The following is a 21,592-nucleotide window of genomic DNA, read 5'->3' as shown; positions in this document are numbered from 1 at the left end:
TTCTCAAAATATTTCTTTTACTCTTGAATTAATAACAAAAATATATATATGTATAGTATATATATTCTACAAGAAATGATGGAGGCATTCAAAACATTTGTTTACTCCTATTTGAAACTTTATGAGTAGAAGAAATATTTCAAGTAATAAAATTAGGTGAAGTAATCTGTATAGGTAGTTGTACTAGTTTTATTGCTAAATTTATAGAAATCAATTAGGAACATAATAACTTCAATTTACATAGCATCTTCAATATCTGTAATTTTTTAAAAACTGCAATTATATCTCTGTAATTTCAACTATTATATTTTCTTTGATGAGAAGCATTCTCAAAACATTCATAAGAAAAATAGTGTATGTACATCTTCCATTGATCAGATTAATCTGTGAGATATTTATATTGATTTTTGAAAATAGTATGTTCTTTATGGAACAATTATTATGTAACAATTATATATGACTTATTTAACATTTTATATAATTTTAAATATTTGTACAGTCATAATAATTTCCCTAAAATAGACTTCAACTTAATAATACATAGAATAAATAAGAAATGAATATTAAATTTTAGTATTAATACTGAAAAAAATGTTGGTACATCATTTAGAAATGAAAGAGAAAATAGATTTCATACATGATTTGCAACATTACTGTAATAGACCTCTTCTATAAAATCGTACTATAAGAATCAGAAAGAATACAGCAATTTCCTTTTCCTGAATTATTCTGAGTCGTAAAAATATATATAATTTATATTCGGTAAACATTTAATTTATATAAAGCATAGTGAAACAATATTTTAATTATATAAAATTATATGAAACATTATTTAGGCATTTCATAACTTCAAAATGATAAAAATTATAATTTCCAAATTTTTTCTTTTAAAACGATATTTGTTCTCATGACTCAAACTTAGATCATTTTACTTTCGATTGAATATTAGGATTTCAACTATATTATCTACACAAGTATTATTATATCAATACATACAAGCATAAATTTAAAAATAATCTACTACAAAGTGATAAGTACAAACTTGAAGAACCAAAAAGTGGAATGTTAACACTATTGGGTCAGTTTTAATATTATCCATCAATAAGCAATTCTTATTCATTTTTTAAATCACAAAGAAAAGCTCATATTCTTCATCAATAAACAAAAGGTAAAAGAATATGTACATCTGTATGCTATGGGGATACATACTAAATAAAGTTATCGGTATAATACTTATGTTTTCAAGATATTAAATTCATTTAAAATATTTGTAGTATCTTCGAAAACTATGAAGAAAAAGTAACATAGAAATGTAATTTTGTATGTTTACAAATGAAATGTAGAAATTTATTTCTAATTGATCGCGTAATATAAATTTCAGTTTATTAGTGTTCTCGCTTCAAACTATTTTGCTAGTGTGTTGTATTTAAATATAAAGCAACAACTTTTGAATACTATGTGTAAGGAGAATATCTATTTGTTACTAATCTAGTAAAATAACGTTCTATGATTAAAAAGCTAGATTTATGGATAAACGTCAATAATAAAAGACAAAAATAACACTTTTAAGAGTCAAGTCATTCTAATTTCTGCTCTTCAACATTGAAACCTATTGTTACGCTAGTGCTGCTTGTCAAACTACTTGCAACTGTCAGGATTGGTTCTTCTATGTTTACTGTGGTCGGAGGAGGTTCTGGTTGCATCATGTTCTGCTTCCAATTTTCTAAATCTTTACCCGACATATTTGAAAGTGAGCTTAATTTGGATGTGCATTTATAACTGAAGTTCGTTTCAGCCTTTGATACAACCGCTTTTGGCGCAGAAACACTTTGCGACCGAGAAAAAATTTTCCTCTTATGACTGTTAGGAGGGTGGGTTTTTTTTTGGTCTTGAATCATTTCTGTACTTTTATCTTTATTTTTCTGACCTTTTTCTGCATTAGAAGATTCAGCTTTCTGAGAGATGGACGGCTTTACTTTGTCAAATATAGCGTCCACTTCTTTGATCCTGACGTCTTCATCCGATATATCCATACTTTCAACAAGAAATCTATAAAAAAAAGATACAAAACAAAGTGATTACATTCACGCGTAGATTTTATTTTTGTTTCACATTTTTCAAGTGACACAAACCGTCCAATTTTCTTGTAACTATTAGACTTTATATTCAGATTCTCCTTTTGTTCAAATATTTCTTTAACATCCTGTTTCTTTTGTTCTTCAGTTTGCTTTAATGTTATTGTATGGTCTTCGTCGTCATCGATATTATCAATAGGAAGATCATCGGTGCGTATGATTTTCTGAAAATTACTACCAAAACCGGCTCCAAAACCACATTTCCGAATTTGACCGTCTTCGTTGCTATAATAATCCGTATATGACACACTACCACGACTTTCTCTATGATCTTGATCAATATTCATGCAAAATTCGTTGAAATCAACATCCAGACAAGGAGTCGTAGGAAATTTAGCTCCCGTGTTAAAAGACTGTACTCTGTAACATAGAATACGTCAAACATGAAGTAAAGTAAATAAAAAAGTAAAAATTGTGCTTTTTAAACAAAATTTGTGTTTCTCGAAAATTAGGGTTAATAAGATCAATTCTGCTTCCGTATTCGTGTTTGAGATTTTGATTTGTTAGACAGTGTCATTGATTAACTATTACGTACCCTTCGTTGCTAATTAGACTTATGGACATACTACACTCTCCTGTTGAAGTTGGAGCAGGAGACGAAGGTTCAGATGATAGAAACGATTGTGGTTCACTATTCCATCCAGTACCTAAAGATTTCAATACTATGTCATTTTTAGAATAATGGTATCTTGAATTGTATGAATCAAAAATACTCACTGTTAGGACTAGTTGGAGATAATTGATTTCTAATGTCGCAAGTTTCTCCGTCGTTTGAAGATTTGTATTGTATAGGAGTCGGTGTGATGTATCTAAAAGAAAATCACTTCATTTTTATCTAAAAATACATTATTGCAGTTAAAAAGTAGGAGAAACGAAATATTTAAAAATCATTGAGCAACGATAAAAGGTGACACGACCTTTTTGATATTACTATTTTGCTAAAGAACACGCGCGAAACAAAATAAAAAAAAGCTTAATACTCACAATGGTGGTTTACTTAATTTCTTACGGTACCTGACAGCTTCCAGGTCGGAAGAGTGGTACTCGCGACTGATTCCACCAATACCGAGTGTTTGATTAACGGATTCGTGCGTTGATCCAGCGGGCGACGGATATTTTGGAGGCGAAGAAGCAGGTGTTCGAAACAAGGGAGCACTCGTCATCATTTCCAAGAAAGAATCCAACTGACGTAGTGATAGTGCATTGTGAAGTGTCTCCAAAGGTCTTATTGGAGGTACACCGCCGAAACCATCTATGGCTATTCATTAAATTATAAATTATGAATTAGTACAGCAAGTCTTCTTTTAATTTCAAGATTTTAATTTTTTTGTTTGTAATAGAGAGTATAACTCACCAGCAACAGCGGATGCATGAGGAGGTACCATGTCCTTTAGATTCGGGGCACTTGAGGATCCACTGATAACTGCGGTGCTGAACAAACTGTTCGCTGATCCAGTTAGCTTCTTGTTGATGTTGTAGCCCAACAGCTTGAAATAACTCATCTGTCCGGAGATACTGTGACGGTGGCGCCTTGCTGTGCAGGTAGGGTCAGGTTGAATGATTGAAGGTCGTGTGTCTGGAGATGAGAAGGATCGTTGAGGCTGGAGTCGGGAGAACGGTGCACGTGGACACTTGGTACGATAGTTAGATTTGCGAGGAATATCGTGATAGTTGTGAACATCATTATTGTGCACAGAGGACGTATGATAAAGCATACTACTATGATCTGGTACTTCTACCAGACTACTGTGCCGTTGGAGACTCACATTAGTACAAGATCGATGTCTGCGTGTCCGAGAACAGCTGGCTGAGGAACTTTTAATCGAACAAAGTGAACTGACAAGAGGAGGGATATCAGATACAGACAAATTGGGACAGGATATCGTTCTGGTTGGCGTACGGTTATTCTCAACAACAGATCCACCATTAAACATCCGTTTAGTTACTTTCATGTTGGGTCTCCACTTCTGCTTTTCCTTGGATATCTGACGTTTACACACAGAAGGTTCACTAGACGCAGACTCTGAGCAATAAGAATTAGGAATCTCTCTTTCAAGGAACACAGAACGTTGTCCTTTATGATATGCATGGAATAACCCAACGTCTAGATCAAAGTTGACCGATTGTCGAGATTCATTGACATTTCCATAACTGTCATTGGAAGAAACGCTGCAAGAGGAACAAGTAGATTCGTCCTGACGTAAGTTTAAGTAACAGGAACAATTAAAAAACTTATGCGACAGCGAGCGAGCGAAGTAGGTGTCGAAATTGGAACGTTCCACAGGTGGTAGTTCTCTGCTCCGCAATATCAGCTCTGATACATTACAGTTATAACAAAGACATCTGGGTAGGTAGGGAGACAACGAACGAGATCGTTTCTCGGTTTCGATTCGCCCTTTTGCGGTATCTCGGATTCTTTCGTGACAGGATAACGAAAGGGAAGACTTTGGCCACGGATTGTTTCGTGGCAGCTTCATAGGATCGCTCAACTCACCGTTACATTCGACGCAGGGAAGAATCATTTCTGTATGGGAACGTCCGTATTTCTTACTTTGAGAACGTGGCCGAGGTCGAGTCTCTTCAGAATCGGTATCAAGACATGTCGAAGAACGAACTGTGGGAACTGGGAGCACGATATTCGTGATATCCGAAGTCCTGCTGTTCGGTGAAACTAGGGGAGTATTATGTAAAGTCACCAAAGGTGTTGAAGTAAAGGTTTCAGTCGAAGGAACAGGTAACTCTGGTGAACTGAAGGAGTGCGACAAAGCCACTGACTTTCCCATTGGCACGTGCAGCAAAGCCTGGCTAGATCTCTGTGTTCGACACTCTGTAGCATGCTCTCCTGTATGATACATGCGTGGTTGTGAATGAAATGATGCAGTTAAAATGAACGAATGGCAATTTAGTAGCAGGATGGGATATAAAGGAAGGAAAGAAAAGAAAAGAAGAGAAATAGACTATTAAATAAACCCATTACCGACGAAATAAAAGTAATCATTGGCAAGAACCTTTACCTATGTCCAGTCTTTTATCAACAGTCATCTCTGAGGATCTTGAGAATTTATTTTCTTGGAGAGTATTCATCAATGTTTAATTTGATGTATTTCAAACAATGAATAGCTTTAAAATATCATACGAACTTTGAAAAGCTGCTAGAAGATTTTCTTTTTGAAGATATTTGTGATATGTAAAATTTAAATGGTTTCGATAATTTTTTTAGCAATTCTTTAAATCAAAGGTATTTATAGTATCAAATTATTATGAATGACATTTTGAAAAAAAGATTCATTACCAATGTGGGAATAACATAACTAAAATATATAGAAAACGATATTTACTTTAACCTACTTGCAATTAGAAGGCACAACTTCAATTAGTGTTATACATCCATGGCACACAATAGCCATACAACCAGTAGCCAACCAGACAACATCAATTTGAATACAAGAACACTTCATTAATGATTAGTATGTATGGTCGTGAATTTGTATAGCGATGGCAACCAAAGATTTCAAAAATTTTTAAGAACTTATATATTGACTTCTTTTATGCAGACACTACTGTATATAATTATTTTAAACTGTGGTCGAATTTTTGATTGCTACCGTACATCTATCTAATCATGTAATGGTTTTAAGATTAAATTTAATTTATATTTAGAATTTCTAACACCAATAAAATAATAAAACAATGACATGATAGCAAACAAAAATAAATATATAAAACTTTAACATAATAGAAGCTACTAAGCTGAGTTCAAATAGTGAAATAATATTAACACTAACTTCATTGAACAAATATTTAAATAATATTCCTCAAAATTTGATACAAGTAATAAAGAAAACATAAACTGTAAAGATGATATATATGCAATGAAATCCACACGTTAACAAGTACATATGAAGAAAAAGCAGATATGATCTTAGAAAATAACTAAGCACTGTTAATTGCGAATCTCGATGGAACAGTGAGCTTAGGAATGAAGGAGTCAGGAAGACAACTGAATGAATCACATTACATTTAGTGTTGATATGTAACTCAAACAGTCGCCGATATAAATTAGTTGGCTTCCACGCGCACAACTATCACTGAGCAAAGAGTTATTTCAACTGAATTTTTCCTGTTTCAGTCTATATGTATCTGTGTCTTTGTTTAATTAGTTTTGTTACTTAAGCTCTGGCTCGTAAATTACACTGAAACTGAACAATCTCTCAATACTATAATACTTGAAAACAAAAAATAAATTATTTCACTCATGTACTACATTACACGTGAAAATTAATATAATACAAAAGAAAGTGGTATTCATAATAAATAAAAATAATGTAATATTAAGGATTGGACGTGACACTACAGAACTACTATATTGCTAAATAGTCAAGTGTGTGTATGTGTGTGTGTGTACTTAATTCTAAAGTTACTATGAGACACTAAATAGTTTAAATGCTTTATAATAAATACTGTAATACCAATAAATATGTGGGGATGCTACATTCATAGAAAAAAAGAAGTAAAAGGTGCAAATTACAGCAGTCTATGACGCAACTAAAAATTACTATCGCAAAAGCGAAGATTAATATTTGACAATCTAAATATTTTGTAAGAAAATTTACAAATAAATTAGAATAAATTTTTTCTATTAAAATGTAAAAATAGAAACGATCAAAACTTTAGATTTGATAGAAACCAGTTCAACGATCATTGACTAGGATAATATACAACGTAAATGCACTCTTTTTAACGCCTTCCTGCTGAAATTATAACAGGAAGTCGGAATGACATACCTTCTTTGTTGACCGCGTCCAAGCTCTGATACTGCAGCTTGTCCGCAGCTATAAAAAGACATGAAAAATACCACGCTTTGTGATAACATCTGATTGTAAATTTCAGTTGACCAAACTGAACCATACATTTCCGAAAAATGAAGAATCAGAAACGAAATCAAACCTTCTTGTGATACAATTTTATTTTGGCAGTACTTGACCAAAATTTATATGACAAATATTTACAAAGGTCTTTTTTAACTTTTTGTTAAAAACAAGTTTTATTTCCGTTGTTCTAAGCAAAAAGTTAAATACTTATAGGTGTCACTGTCATGCATAACCAAAGATATTAGCTTTGATTCATAATTCCTACAAAGATACATCTACTTATTATTAATCAGTGATCAACACTGAACACGCTTACCTTTTTCAGCTTTATCTTGTCTTTGATGATCGTAACTACGTGCACGTGGTTCAACAATTCCACCTCTCTCTGCGTTCCGTCGTTGACGTTGACTAGCAGCTAATTGGCTACCAAGTCTAGCTGCTTCATGGCCCGCTACAGTTCTAGCACTAAATAATCAAATTGTTAAACAAGTTATTAAAAATATTTTATATTTACGATAAAATTTTACCTTATTGGAATTGGTGCCGAACTTTGCAAGAAACCACTATCAAATGGTTCATCCATCATATTAGGATCTAGATCCATCATATCAACAGCTCTGCTAGTTGTTGGACTATCCATAGTTAAATCTGTGACATCTGTTTCCATCACTGGAGGAGGTGTATCCTTCAAAATTTGTATAAAAACATAAAACAATTTGCATAAAGTATTTTATAATCGTTCTAATGGAAATTCATACATACGGATTGTATCGACGGATTCATGAAATCATCTTCCAAAATTCCTAGTTCTACATCTTCTTCTTCTATTCGTGCGCTACATTGAGAAATAGTATCTTGAGCAGAACCACCACCACTTTCACCCTGAGAATATGATCGATATAATTTTCAATACATTTATAATTATCGATTAAAAATATTTTTTATATAATTTACTTACAATATTATGACTACTTTCGTTGCGCGAATGAGGTCTAAAGCCCGGTCCCGGTGGCAAATTCTTTTGCACGCAACAATTAACACCGGGACTAAAATGTAATTCAACGTGAAAACGTTCTTCGCTACTGGGATCCTTAGTTGGATCTTCGTATAACATAACTACAATTTGTGACATATAGTTTAATTCAGAAACCATGCTAACATACTCCATAGCCCGGCGCCATTGCTCATCTTTCATTACCTGTTATTAATATATCAAAAATACTTTTTCATTGTCTTTAACGCAAGAAAAATGTAACAAATAATAACTATTACTTACATCAAGTAAACCACCGTAACGCAAAACTGTTAACAATGAATGTACATGACTTTCACTTGTAAAGTAAAGTCTTGTGCGTACATGACGACCAGGACTCGAAACTCCATGAGAGTACCTAAAATATTTAATTTCGTAGTGTACAAAGTATACCATGGTATATAAGGCCTATATAAACTGTTTTATTCAGCAATTGATTTTACGCATAAAAACAATAATGAATGTTCATGCAGACATATGTTCTATTTAACCTACTATTCGAGTTACAGCGAGTTTTATGTTGTATTTTATATAATTGTACCTTGGATTGAGCCTATTAACCGTTTCTTCTCCTGATTCTTCAATATTTCTTTGCAAATCCGCTCTTATCTTTTTTAGAAGAGGAGTGCAAATACCTTGCCCTATTGTAAGTTTCTCTTGCACCGTTAATCCATATTCCTGTTACAAATATACAAACTTAAACATGTAAATAGAACTGTGTAAAGGTAATTGAAATAATTATGAATTATAAAAATTCCAACCTGGGGTATAACAATGTCTGCCAAATATTTGGAATAAATATACAATTCTTCTGCATGCTCAAATTGCAATGTATGATTGTTATGTTGCAAATCATATTTTATACAATCATAAATGTCCGGAATTTTTGATATATCGAATCTCTTATGTTTGGTACAGAAGTCTTTTTCAATCTTTCCCCACCGACGGCCCATTAATTCCCATGTTTCTCCATGGTAAAGAATTGCATCTAAACATATTTTATAGATAACAATAATTTTGACATACGGTAAAACCTCCGTATTCACGATTTTCGTAACCGCAATTTGTCACGGTAAAAAACAAAAAACAGACAAGAAAGTAATCTAGATATTAAAACAAATTTCCACAATGTTACAAATTGTACAAATTAGAATTGAAGAATCCAATCAAAATTATTTGCTATTATTCGCGGAGAGGTGTACAACTCTCATGAATACGGTGGTTTGACTGTACAATACCATGTGAATGTGTACCTTTAGTCTTCGGATCATCTTTTTTAATGCGCACAATATCCATTAATTTTTGGATTAAAATATGTACGTGTTGACAACATCGAACAGGGTTTTTAACAAAATCCATGGCTGCATTAATACTCAATGCATTCCCAGGGTTTATTTGTTCCCGATCTTCGCGAGTAAATTCTCTATCCTGTTGTAATAATTCATGGAGTCGTGTTTTTACCCTATAAGGATACGTTATTACAAATTATAAATAATTTAAAAATAATACATTTTTTACTTATAGTATTTATATAAAATTTTCTTACATACATATTTTGATATTTACTACTATCACAATCATTGTCCAAGAGACCATTAGTATTGGCGCTCTTAACCATCTGTACTAATATGGGCGTTAATTCGCCCTCTAATGCGAGTAAACCTTTTGCAAAAGCAGCTGCTGTCATCTGAACTCTTCCTTCATCGCTTGCGTAAATTTTCAAATCGTGACGAAAAGTCGAATGAAGTCGAAGTAAACCCAAACCTTGAGCACCAGCATAGTCACCTATATATGTATAACAAAAACGTTAGAAAAGAATAAAGCATCATAAAATAGTAAAACATGTCTTTAAGTTTTAACAAACGTAAAGGATGAATATGATTCTGGGTATGATCTGTGTTCTGGTAAGAAGATCATAATAGACTGCTATAAAAATCATCAACTACATATCAGTTTACATACATACAGACAGTAATTATGAAATGTTGATGTTTACCTTTTACTATTAAACATATGTATAATTACTATACATTTGGTATTATATTTTTCATTAATACCACATAAACTTTACAATAGATTGATATATTTATTTTTCGTTTCGATGAAGTAATGGAGATGCCAAAATCTATTTATGAGAATATGTAATAGCGTGTACAGGTAAGTTTGCACTGTATATGTGTAATTTTTACATGTTACTGTATGGACAGTGAAACACAACTAACAGACTTATTAAAGAATAGAATAGATAAACATTTAAGGCTACAAAATATATAAAAGCAGCTACCACTGAATTGTGAAGCAATTCATTACGACATAGTAGAGTACACATAGAACCAGCATAGAAATAGCATATTTTTTAAGTGCTTTATTTTTAATACCTTGTGAACGCTGTCTTAACATCTTTGTGCATACACAATACGAATTATTTAAAGATTAAACACACTATTACTATTTCTATGCATTGTAACACAATCTACATACTACGAACAAGCGTTGATTCATAATAAAAAGTTACCGTGGTTTGGTAACATCTCTGAGTCTTCCTCTGAAATAATATTTGAAATTATCTATGAATCAAATGCTTTTTTGTGAAAGAATAAAATGTTTACTATCCTTTAACTACATCAATGTTATTTGCGATTTGATTTGAAATGTGAAATTATAAATATGCAATTACCTGCTTAACATCATTACATATACATGTAGTATTGAATAAATACTTTTTAATAAAGTCAAGTGCCTAACGTTTACACGCCTAACCCAGAAATCTATTTCATGGAATATATCATATACGTATACATATACATACATATATACTGTGCACAATTTTAACAACAACGTATTATGCATACGCTTAATCAAGAAATTCAGGCGAAAGACAGACCCAGTTGAAGTTCAGCCAACAGATGAAACTTATTAAATAAACACGTTTTCGTAACACATGAATTAACTTAAAAATGAGTATGACAAGCGTATGAACATAAGATACGAACCACTAAGGTGTCTACCTTGACCACCAGGGTACATGCAGCGAAATATTCTTCCTAACTCCTCTGCTTGAATTCGACCAGCTGGTGTTAATTCTCCACCCCATTTTAGGATCAAGACAAGCGATGGTTCTCCAAGTCGATCTAACGAAAAGAAAGAAATCAATTATCAAATTTGTTAATATTATTCTCTTAATATAACTGAGGGGAGAAATGTTACTCTTTGTACCATCATCCGAGGAACTTCCCCTTGGTCGTCCTCTTGGTTGATATTTCATTTGTACTTTGCGGTTTATTCCTGAGAAGTGACCGTACCTACAATATAATTTTAACTTCTCGTGGTATTTTCGGATCAAAAGAAAAGTTACTTTAAAAGCATAGTGCTTACATTTCTAAAACGCTTTTTAGTTGTTCAAGTTTTCCTTGCTTTTCTTCTAATTCTGGCCCCGCGGCTCGATGTTGTATTTCAGCTAATAGACTACGCGCGGTATCTAAAATCTCTTGTAACTGCTTAGGCCGTTTCAATTTAATATGACCATGTTTATAACCATCGTATTTTGCAAATATTTCAAAAAATCTGTTTTAAATGAAAAACAATGTACGACATTTTTTAAATATGTATCCTTTTAGCATAAGTATTAAAAACATACTTTGGATGTCGAACTTCCACTTTCATTTTCTGTTTTGGAGTTCTATCCCCGTGTCTTATAACAGCAACAACACAACGTAATTCCATCCTGCGGTATTATTTAAATTGTAGCTCAGAAATAAGAAGAACTGAAATTAACTTACATTTTTCCGAATGTAGTGGGTACAATAGGTGGATCATCCAACTGAAAGGGAACACTCCACGGAATATGCAAAGTAGGTGCTAACTCCCTTAGAATCATATTTCCTAAAATCTTAGCACAGTCATCGTAATATTTATTTGAGTTTTTTACAAAACTGAATCCATTTACATCACACACGAATGATTGACCATTTGCCCTATAATAAAACTAATGTCTATATACACTATTTATAAAGAAGGTTTTATACTACTAATTAAAAATGATTCACATCTATAATATTCTTCTCTTTAGTATCATTACAATTGAAGTTCTGTGTACCTGAGCAAGTCGAAACCACAAACCGTTTGTTTGAAAGCTAAACACACTTTTCTACTGATTAGTTTTTCGGCATTGCTTAATATAACAGGATAGCGAATTTCTTTTCCTTCCGAATCTCTTTCAACTTTTCCGTCTAGCGCAGGACTTTTTCTTGCTTCCGCATGGGCATAATCCGGACCCACGGTATAAACTTTAACATCTGTGCCATCAGTAGGCATAAAATCTTCGTAAATGTATGAGCCTGTTTTGCGTACCCGGGATTCTGGTGAATATACACTACTACGACTTCCGATCTATAAAATAAAGATAAATAGTATTTTAATTATTATTATCCTATAATTGTCTTCTCAGTAATTGTACCAATATTAGACAATACCTTTCTGAATAACCTCTGACTGCCTCCTCCTGCAGATGTAGGATAATAAATATAAATATTATGATCCTCAGCGGATACTGGCTTTTCCACAAATGGTTTATTGAACGTAACACCATTAACTTCCACATGATCTTCTGATTCCACCAATTCATGATCTACAATAAATCCACTCTTATATCTAAGTAAAATAAAACTAGATAAACGTGAAATAGCATGTATGTTATATACGTTTTGGATCAGAAGAATCTCTATCCAGAACAGCATATCTTGGAATTTCAATACCCTCGCTACTTAAGATGGCATAAACTCTTCTGCGGTCCTAACAAATACAAAATTTAAATAAACATAAAGAAAACACATTTTATTATTGTAGTTTACAATATTTGACATTGTTCATTATAACTTACTTACCTGGATATCATATTGCATTGGTAAATTATTGATAATAAAAGGATTTCTAAGATTAGCATAATTTATAGCTTTGTCAAGAGGAAAACCCTTACTATGAAAACTTATTAAACAATCAACAATTGGCCAATCTTCTACCGATTCCTATAAATATATATTTTTATGAAGCAATAAGTTAATAAATCATATAAGTTTCTTGCCTTACCTTTAAAATAACTTCTTCAGGAAATACTATTATTTTAATGTATTCAAATTCTTCTAATCTTGTTAAAATTTCCTTCATCGGTTTACTTTGCGACTTTTTGGCCATCGCACAGACTCCAACCAGAACTTGTTTTCCTTCCCCTTCCAAATCATTACCACCCATGCAACTATCATCATTGCTACACCCGTCCGACAGCTCGGCCTAAATAAAGAATTCTTTTATATAATTGAATTATTTTAATATTATTCTTATTACTTTCCTATTGATGTTTTTTTATAGTCATTCATTTCCATATATAATTCAGCTTATATAAAACTATATAATATATTTAGCAAAATGCAAGTTACATTACTGTATATTACATGGATCTTGAAGCAATTAGGTATAAAAATTACAGATTGACCAGATGCATTATTGCTTGTATAAAATGGATAACATAAATGAAATACTAAACACTATTATATATAATTTTTCAATATACAGTTTGATCATAGCTTGCAAATTTAAAATACATTATACAGTATTTATTCTTTCTAATTTCTTATATCTAAAATTGAAGTAGTTTTAAATAAAAAAATCACATTTTCTTTTAATACGTACAGACATTTGGTTGGCTTATAGCAAGAAAGAAGCTAGGCAAATATTATTACAGGAATGTACTCTTAATGTTATATTTGTGTTACATACAATTTAAGCAATATTTATTACCTTATAAATTTAGTATATACCAATATATATTTAAAAAATTAACAAAAATGAATACATCACAATACTTTTCAACGTATGCCTTTAATCAAAGATAAAAATTATGAAAAAAAAAATTTATTTTTGTTAACAGTCAAACTGAGAAATAAATATTTTCAAAACTTTTCTCAATTACGATATTTTCTTACAAGTCATAAAATAAAAAAAACTATATATATAAAATAACGTTTAAATGTATGTGAAGAATGCAACAATAATTTTATATAGTACGAAATCTTGTATCTGACAATTTGCTGAAACATTGTTTATAACGTACAAAGCACTCATCGCAATAGCATTGTGCATCCAAGCCTGTGACATCTTCAACATTAGAGGTGGGTATAAAATTCTGTTCCTTATTACTATTACGCCATTTTTTAAGACGCCACCAGTCTTTTAACCATGTCCACTCCATAACTATACTTTCTTAAATAACACTTCACCAACATAAATTCACTACTGTACTGCTTCACACAGTTGAACAAAAAGTAATTGTGGCTAATTTTTTTGTTTTAGTCACTTTAACATATTATTAATTATATTTAAATTTAATTCAGTTACATATTACACTTAAAAAATTATGTTTGCAAATTAATAATTTAGAATTTATTATTGTACATTGCACTGTACTATCCACCAACACTGATATATTTTAAAATTAAGAAGTTTATTTAAATATGTATAATACGCAATTAAGTTACATATCTTGTACAATAATTTCTAAGCCAACAGATATACTTATATATTATTTTATCTTATCATATCCTACCCTTGGACTTTCTTTGTTTCTAAATATTCTGGGCTGTCTGAAAATTTGAAGAGAATTTAATGTAATAATTCGAAATATTATATCAGTATACTATTATTATAAACGAATATTATTTATTGTCATGTACGAAAATTTTGTTATTAGCACAAACACTGTTCACTTTGGTATCATATCATGACTATAAATGAAGCTAACAATCATAGGTAACTGTAAGCTCCAAATTATTTCTTGATTCTTCTAAAGCTAACATTACTGCTTAGGTAACTGTGTGTTTAACCGAGAATGAATATAAGTAAACAAACAGAGAACTCTTTGCTTAATGATAAAGAAAGAATTATGCATTTAGGATATCACATTTTACGCAGCCTATAAAATTGTATCAGCTTCTACGATGGTTTATAAAATATATGAGCCAATATTATTATATAGTGATCTTCTTTGAACAAAAATGTTCATTAAGTGTATATACGTATGTTTGAACAATATTGTTTACTGAGAAGAGTACAGTAGTGCTAAATACAAATAAGAAAAAATTAAACAATATAAACACTTAAAATCATAAAATATTAATAGCTACAATGAAAAAGAGTAACACACACTAAATTTAATAAAACAGTGCAAGTTCTTTTCTTCAGCTTGTCATATTACACATTCAGATTTAGTAACATATAAAATACAAGGCTGAAAAAAATAAATAAAAAGAAACTCTACCATTATTTGCCAATATGGTTCTGCTTCATTATCACAATCGAAAATGTAAACATCAGGAACTGTTGTAGGCGACGAAGAATTTGTATTTTCCATTATAGATCCAAGTTTAAAATATTCAAAATATATATATCAACGTACAATAAATAATACCATTCAAACACTTAAAAATACTTACAATACATTTATAAAATTATAATATATTTATGTTAATAACATTATGATTACAATGTATTTTGTTCCAGTCTTGAACAAGTTAACTGGTAGTAACACTTATACAACAATATGTCTAAATTGTTGACAATGACCTTGTATTTCAATTCACTATAGTCACATGGAAAACACATGACACATTAAATATAAAATCAGACACTAATTTATTTCAATATTAGGACTAATCACTTCTGGATTATCTTTAATATATTACATAATATTTGAAATTTATGCATTACACATGAGTTTACAGAAGACTGCAAAATCTAATGTAGGTTTCATGCCAATTTATTTTTAGACTAGTAAATACCAAGAAAATGTTTTTGGTTTTATAAGTCACTAGGTTATTTGTAGAGCAGATAACAAAACAATCAAAATTAATAATGAGAGTATTATTACAATTAGTATAAAATGTTTTATATGCCTTTTGAAGAAGATAAATTGGTTAAAATACATATAATAATACAACTTACAATTGTATGCATTGAAATATTACATATAGATACTTACGATTTCATATGTATTACACAACTTAAATGTAAGTAGCTGATACATTTCTCTAATTTTTTAATTATTTCTAAAAACCATTTGTTTATCCATTATTAAAATAATAATGAACTTTATTTCCTTGTAAATGAAATCATTTTCTAACTTTCTTCATAAACATTGTAATATTTACAATGTAAAAATAAGGTAAATTCCACATACCTTTATATATAACTTTACATAATGAATCATAAACATAAATTGATTAAAATTTATATAAAAAGTATTTTCGAACTATAATACATAAAATATATTTCTGTGATATTATCTATTCCTAATAAATTATTGAACATATGTTATTCTTTAATGTCCTAACAATTTTTTTTCAATAGAATACAATTTAAAATATAGCATCAAGTTAATTTTAATATCAATATAATTTTCAACTTACTAATATATAGATCAACCAATTCAAAGTTAATGATTTAATAAGTGTTCTGTATTAATACATAGAATAAAACTTACTCTTTTTGATGAACGATATATAGAAGAAGCAACAGGACCCACAAGGGTTGGTTGTACCGTGTTTATGTCTCCTACATAAAAAATTGGTCGAGTGGCATTCCGTAAACCCTATTGATCGATTATCATTCAATTAAAATGATTGTAATATTGCAAGAAACTTATATTCTAGTTATTGATTAAAACGAAACTTTACATTGATTAAAATGGATACTGTTTAACTATGCTCTTTCCATAATTATTTTAATATTAACATTACAATTGACTAAAAAGAAACAAATGTATTATTAAGAACAAAAATGTAATGATATAATCTTTTCTTTAAGTAATGTACTCTACAATAGTAAAAGTTCAGGCAAAGAACAGTCATAAAATGTACTTCGGTTATTCAAATTGTCAAAAGTAGTAATTAGTAAATAACAATTTAATTTACAGAATAAGTAAAACATTAAGTTTATTCAAAAAATGAATAGTATTATTATGTACCTGATAACCATGTTCCAATTCAGTGTAAGACATGTCAGAACAGGTTTCATTGAGGAAAGAAAAACTGCTTCAGCGTTGATTTAAAGAATTTACTGTAATCCTAAAATAATTAAATACATTTCAGACCTTCTAATTTAAGTGTATGAAAACAAAAAACAAATGACTTGACAGTTAATATAAAAATTTAATTAACAATCAAAATTATTGAAAATTTTACTCTGTCAGTGATTATAATTTTATGCTCTAGTATAAACTGTAATATATTAATAATATTAACTCAATGTTTACCAAGTTCACATATATTTTTGATTTATATGAATAAAAATATAATTGAAAAGTATACAGTAACCTCGACAGTCAAACAAATTTTATATTAAATGCACAAATTTTATTTAATTAATCTACGATACAACAAAAAGGTTGATACGTTTAACATATCGAGTAAAAATTAAATATTAATTTTATACGATAACGTGAAGTGTCATTTACTTATTTATTTGATCACTTAAAAATTTATATTACTGATTCTGATGAAACTCACCGATCTTCTTCCAAATTAACTTGCTGTTTTGGTACTGTTAAGTTTAAATATCAAGTATGACAATAAGAATTCAATAAGCAACTTCGAACCTCTGCTCGATTTTGAATTCTTATCTGCGTTTTGCAGTTTTCGGACATATTGTCGAACTTAAATCTCGATTCCTCGATATCGTTGAAGAATCATTTATCCCGTATCCGGTTAAAATTATAAATCGATATTGCGTTGTTACATATATACCGTGTTTATTTATGATTAAATAATCTTTGTTAACTTATAAACAGTTATTAAAATGTAAAACGCACTGTTTTTTATTTCAATTCACATAAAATTTAATGTTATGTACAATAAATTCTGCATCTGGGTGAGATATATATATAATCATATTTAGAACTTTAAAAGATGTTATAAAAATCCATTATACAGTGCATCAACTTTATTTAAAGTTTCCTTATAAAATGTTATTACATATTTACACTGTGATAATTTTGCATTAATGCAATATTTACTTTTTACTTATTTTATATGTTAAATTTTATACAATTGCTACATTGATAATATTTAACTTTGCAACATAATAACGATCGACTTATAAGGTAATAAATTTTATATTACTTTTACAGCAAAATTAATACACCCAGCACCAAATACAAACGTATAATATGTATAAACTATATAGCTAAAATGATGCCACCTTGTTCAATAATTAATGTGTAAACTAATCAGCTTTCAATTTAAAATAAATTATTAATTTATTGTATGTATATAGCATTCAGTTTCTTTTAAATGCTTACTTACTTTTATTTATGCCTTTTTTTTCTTAATTGCTTAATATGAAATAGGTATATGAATTTTAATAAACATTGAAGCCTTTAGAAGTAAATAAAGGAACTACATACAATGTTTGGAATTATAAAAATGATGAAAAAGTATTTTATATTTATATACATGAAACAAAAAATTAGTGACACGTACTGACAAAGTATTTACACATGTTTAATAAGTGACGTACAAAATAAATAATAAAAAATGTAGTTTTAACAATTTAATAACAACTCTGTCTAAAACTAGGATATAATAACTTCGAACAGTAGTGATGAGTCTTACTAACATCCTTTGTTTAAACTTTGTGTTTGGTATTAACAAAGTATCGCCAGTTTAATTTACATTGGAAATGTTAAATAAACGATCATTACCTAATATCAGTTAATATTTTATATATTGCATATTTTATTGTTATTGCACTAAATTTTATTTATTTTTTAAAATAGTCAATTATAGTTGTTTATAAAATTACAAATAAAACTTGTCTTTAGAAAACAATAGGACATGTTATGAATATGTATCTAACCGTGATGGTTAATGAAGATAATAATGTTATTTGAGAAATAATTTATGCAAAATTATAAAAACTTAATCATCAAAACGTATACGTATAGTAGTATAAACGTGAAAATTTGTATACAAAATTTGTACTAATACCTTATACATTTAAATGTTTCTTTAAACAAACTTCGGCGCCAGTAATTACCCTTTGCGCTCGGCTGTCCCCTCTGAGAGGATATCTTAAATCTAGCAAACAATTTGGATGTACCTTCTAAAGGAACACAAAGAGATTATTGCTTTAAAGTGATTATACAGGACAAAATAGGTAAGCGGAAAATTAAAAAAAAAAAGAAGATATGTTTCCTTGGAGTTTTTACTATCTAAATCTTAAGAAAGTGTGTTTGAATTAGTGGTAGGTGGTCGAAGAAAAGTCTCCGAGTGCAAAGGGTTGAAGACATTTCTTTGAGCCAAACGAATTTTGAATTTTTTAGTTTCGGCCGACCGAAGGAATGATATCACTTTTCTTTTAACATTTACTATTCAGTCATTTATTTCCTATTTGTTGTCAGCCCATTGGCCAGACATTAGACGTCATTGCAACTTCATTGATACAAGTTTTCGTGAGCGTGCTCGTGCTTCTGTACGAATATTTCTATATTCGAACCATAGAATATTAGGAATTAATGTTGTATCACGTAATAGTAGGTACTCTGATATCCGCCTGAAAATATAATACTACTCATAATACGCAAGTTACAAACAGTACACAATTTAAATTATGAAAATAGTAACCTACCGTGAAACTATTATAGGAAAAATTGGTGTAAGTACTACGTGTGTTATTATAAACCATACCGTTCCCAAGATAATTCCTATGATCGCACCACATAGGACTTGAGAATTAGTATGATATAATAAATAAACTCTACTGTACGTCACTAAAACTGCAATAATTATACAAGCAGCTATAACAATGAGTCTCCAAAATCTTTCCGATACACTACTATTATTGTTATGGTGTAACCTAGAAATATAAAAAAGTAAAAGATAACTCTGTCGTATATTTCCACATTAAAATAAATTACCTGATGCATATAAAAAGTATGATATATGCAGCAAAAAACCACATAAATTGTGCATGCATTGATGGCATACCATATTCAACATAAACATTACGTTCCATTGGTCTTGTTTCACAAATTGTATGTTTCAATATAAAATTTATACACTCATTAATTATAACACCGCTAAAAAATGCAATCTAAAAATAAAAATCATTTTTAAACATGAATCGGAAATACAGTTATTATTTCTAAAGTTTTTACTTACTGTATGTAGATCTCTTCTAAAGAGTATTAATGTTATAAAACCAGTTACAATAGCAAATGGTATTAAACTTATTAGAGCTAAGAACTTTCCGAGCAGATCACCTGTAAATATAAAATTTAAGTTAGAATATAACAAACGAAATCTAAACACAAAGAATAATACATACATAAACTTCGAACCAAAATATTTTGATAAAAAAAAAAAATAGGGTAATAAAAAATAATTCTAAACGTAAAACATACAAATAACATAAGTTGAATATCGTTGTTTCTTTTAAAAAAATGAAATATTTTTTAGGCGAAACGAACATATTTACCGACAAAATTTACACGTAATCAAAATGTAGAAATGAGCTAAAGTTCTGTTAAAAAATTAAAAAGTACTTACCTTGGGGATATTCGACTAAAGTAAGAGACAAGGGAATCCATTCTGGTTTTTGCATAGCATCTACAAGATGCGATTTCAATTCACTAAACGATTCGTCTTCTAACGATGCCATGTTATCGAAATTTTTGAAGTGACCATAACTCAGACGGCTCACCGCGCAGCAACAATCATGGAATCCGTGAAATAGTAGTAGAAACCGAGCAGCAACTTCATTGTGTATGCAATCTAATGAGATTTCGCATTGCATCTAGAAAATATTTAAAAAAGTGTTCTTGCTTGTTTTTACTAGTATCCAGTCATTTGACCAATCGGCTGGTACCAGTGTACGTAAGTACAGTCCTCCGCTGACTTGAAGTCTCGCGGAAGGAATGCGGGAGAGCTGGAAGGGATACACGTATTCACACATTGATCTCTAGCTCGCTATTCGTCGCGACAGTTACACACACATGTGGACTGCCTTAGAGCAAGGGAGCAAGATAGATAAATGGACCGATACTCTTAATGTCTCAATTATAATCTGATCTAGCTACTGTTGCGTATTTTAACGGTGAATTTAAAATGAGAACGCGGGTTGGTGCCCGTGGAGCGCCGAACCGCTCTGCTCGTCGGAGTGTGGGAGTTTTAAATAAAACTATGTTCAAGAGCTATTTTCAAATTAACTTCGTACCAGAGATGCCAGAAAAGCACCGCCGGGTGCACACGCACACATGCCAGATACGCGTACGTGAGCTCGTGGAGTTTCGGAAAGTCGACAAAGGCAAACTAACGCATGCCCTCTTTCTCGATTCTCCGAAGCTGCCCGAAGTAATTTCGGATCGCCTTGTGGGAGTCGAGAGAGAAAGGTTCACATTTGCCTTCTCGCTCTAAACAACTGAAATCCGACCTCCCGTCAACGGCATACGATTTGGATTCTCGAGCCGAGATTCTCGACTGCCCAGGCATTTTTACTTTCCGACCTAT

General features: G+C 30.5%; 2 protein-coding genes across 12 annotated transcripts; both read right to left on the bottom strand.

The window, feature by feature from the left end:
- Window positions 1-988: 988 nt before the first annotated feature.
- Window positions 989-17,728, bottom strand: LOC122400135 (inositol hexakisphosphate and diphosphoinositol-pentakisphosphate kinase 2). Of its 11 annotated transcripts, XM_043401414.1 has the most exons (31): window positions 17,594-17,728; window positions 17,053-17,152; window positions 16,570-16,677; window positions 13,125-13,325; window positions 12,923-13,063; window positions 12,740-12,830; window positions 12,512-12,666; window positions 12,136-12,428; window positions 11,819-12,013; window positions 11,677-11,763; window positions 11,415-11,603; window positions 11,247-11,341; window positions 11,033-11,170; window positions 10,555-10,584; window positions 9,590-9,824; window positions 9,293-9,501; window positions 8,801-9,027; window positions 8,581-8,717; window positions 8,283-8,397; window positions 7,965-8,204; window positions 7,769-7,888; window positions 7,534-7,691; window positions 7,323-7,471; window positions 6,920-6,967; window positions 4,630-4,977; window positions 3,490-3,669; window positions 3,120-3,393; window positions 2,853-2,944; window positions 2,671-2,782; window positions 2,133-2,495; window positions 989-2,049 (listed from the first exon to the last, which is right to left on the bottom strand). In XM_043401414.1, the coding sequence occupies exons 2-31, from the start codon at window positions 17,083-17,085 to the stop codon at window positions 1,578-1,580; spliced, it is 5,235 nt and encodes a 1,744-aa protein (XP_043257349.1). In that variant the 5' UTR covers window positions 17,086-17,152; window positions 17,594-17,728; the 3' UTR covers window positions 989-1,577. The 11 variants fall into 11 exon arrangements, with proteins under 11 accessions (XP_043257349.1, XP_043257340.1, XP_043257343.1 ...); XM_043401405.1 differs by having other exon boundaries at window positions 3,490-4,977; XM_043401408.1 differs by having other exon boundaries at window positions 3,150-3,393; window positions 3,490-4,977.
- A 1,193-nt stretch (window positions 17,729-18,921) lies between these two features.
- Window positions 18,922-20,872, bottom strand: LOC122400161 (dolichyldiphosphatase 1-like). Its single transcript, XM_043401462.1, has 5 exons — window positions 20,633-20,872; window positions 20,246-20,346; window positions 20,002-20,177; window positions 19,713-19,940; window positions 18,922-19,637 (listed from the first exon to the last, which is right to left on the bottom strand). The coding sequence occupies exons 1-5, from the start codon at window positions 20,742-20,744 to the stop codon at window positions 19,508-19,510; spliced, it is 747 nt and encodes a 248-aa protein (XP_043257397.1). The 5' UTR covers window positions 20,745-20,872; the 3' UTR covers window positions 18,922-19,507.
- Window positions 20,873-21,592: the final 720 nt, after the last annotated feature.

The sequence above is a fragment of the Colletes gigas genome, unplaced genomic scaffold (genome assembly GCF_013123115.1).
Source record: "Colletes gigas isolate AHSC1104 unplaced genomic scaffold, ASM1312311v1 Colletes_gigas_Sc00016, whole genome shotgun sequence".
Lineage (NCBI taxonomy): Eukaryota > Metazoa > Arthropoda > Insecta > Hymenoptera > Colletidae > Colletes > Colletes gigas.
Note: the sequence above shows the minus strand (reverse complement) of the source record. Positions and strands in the feature narration are given on the sequence as shown.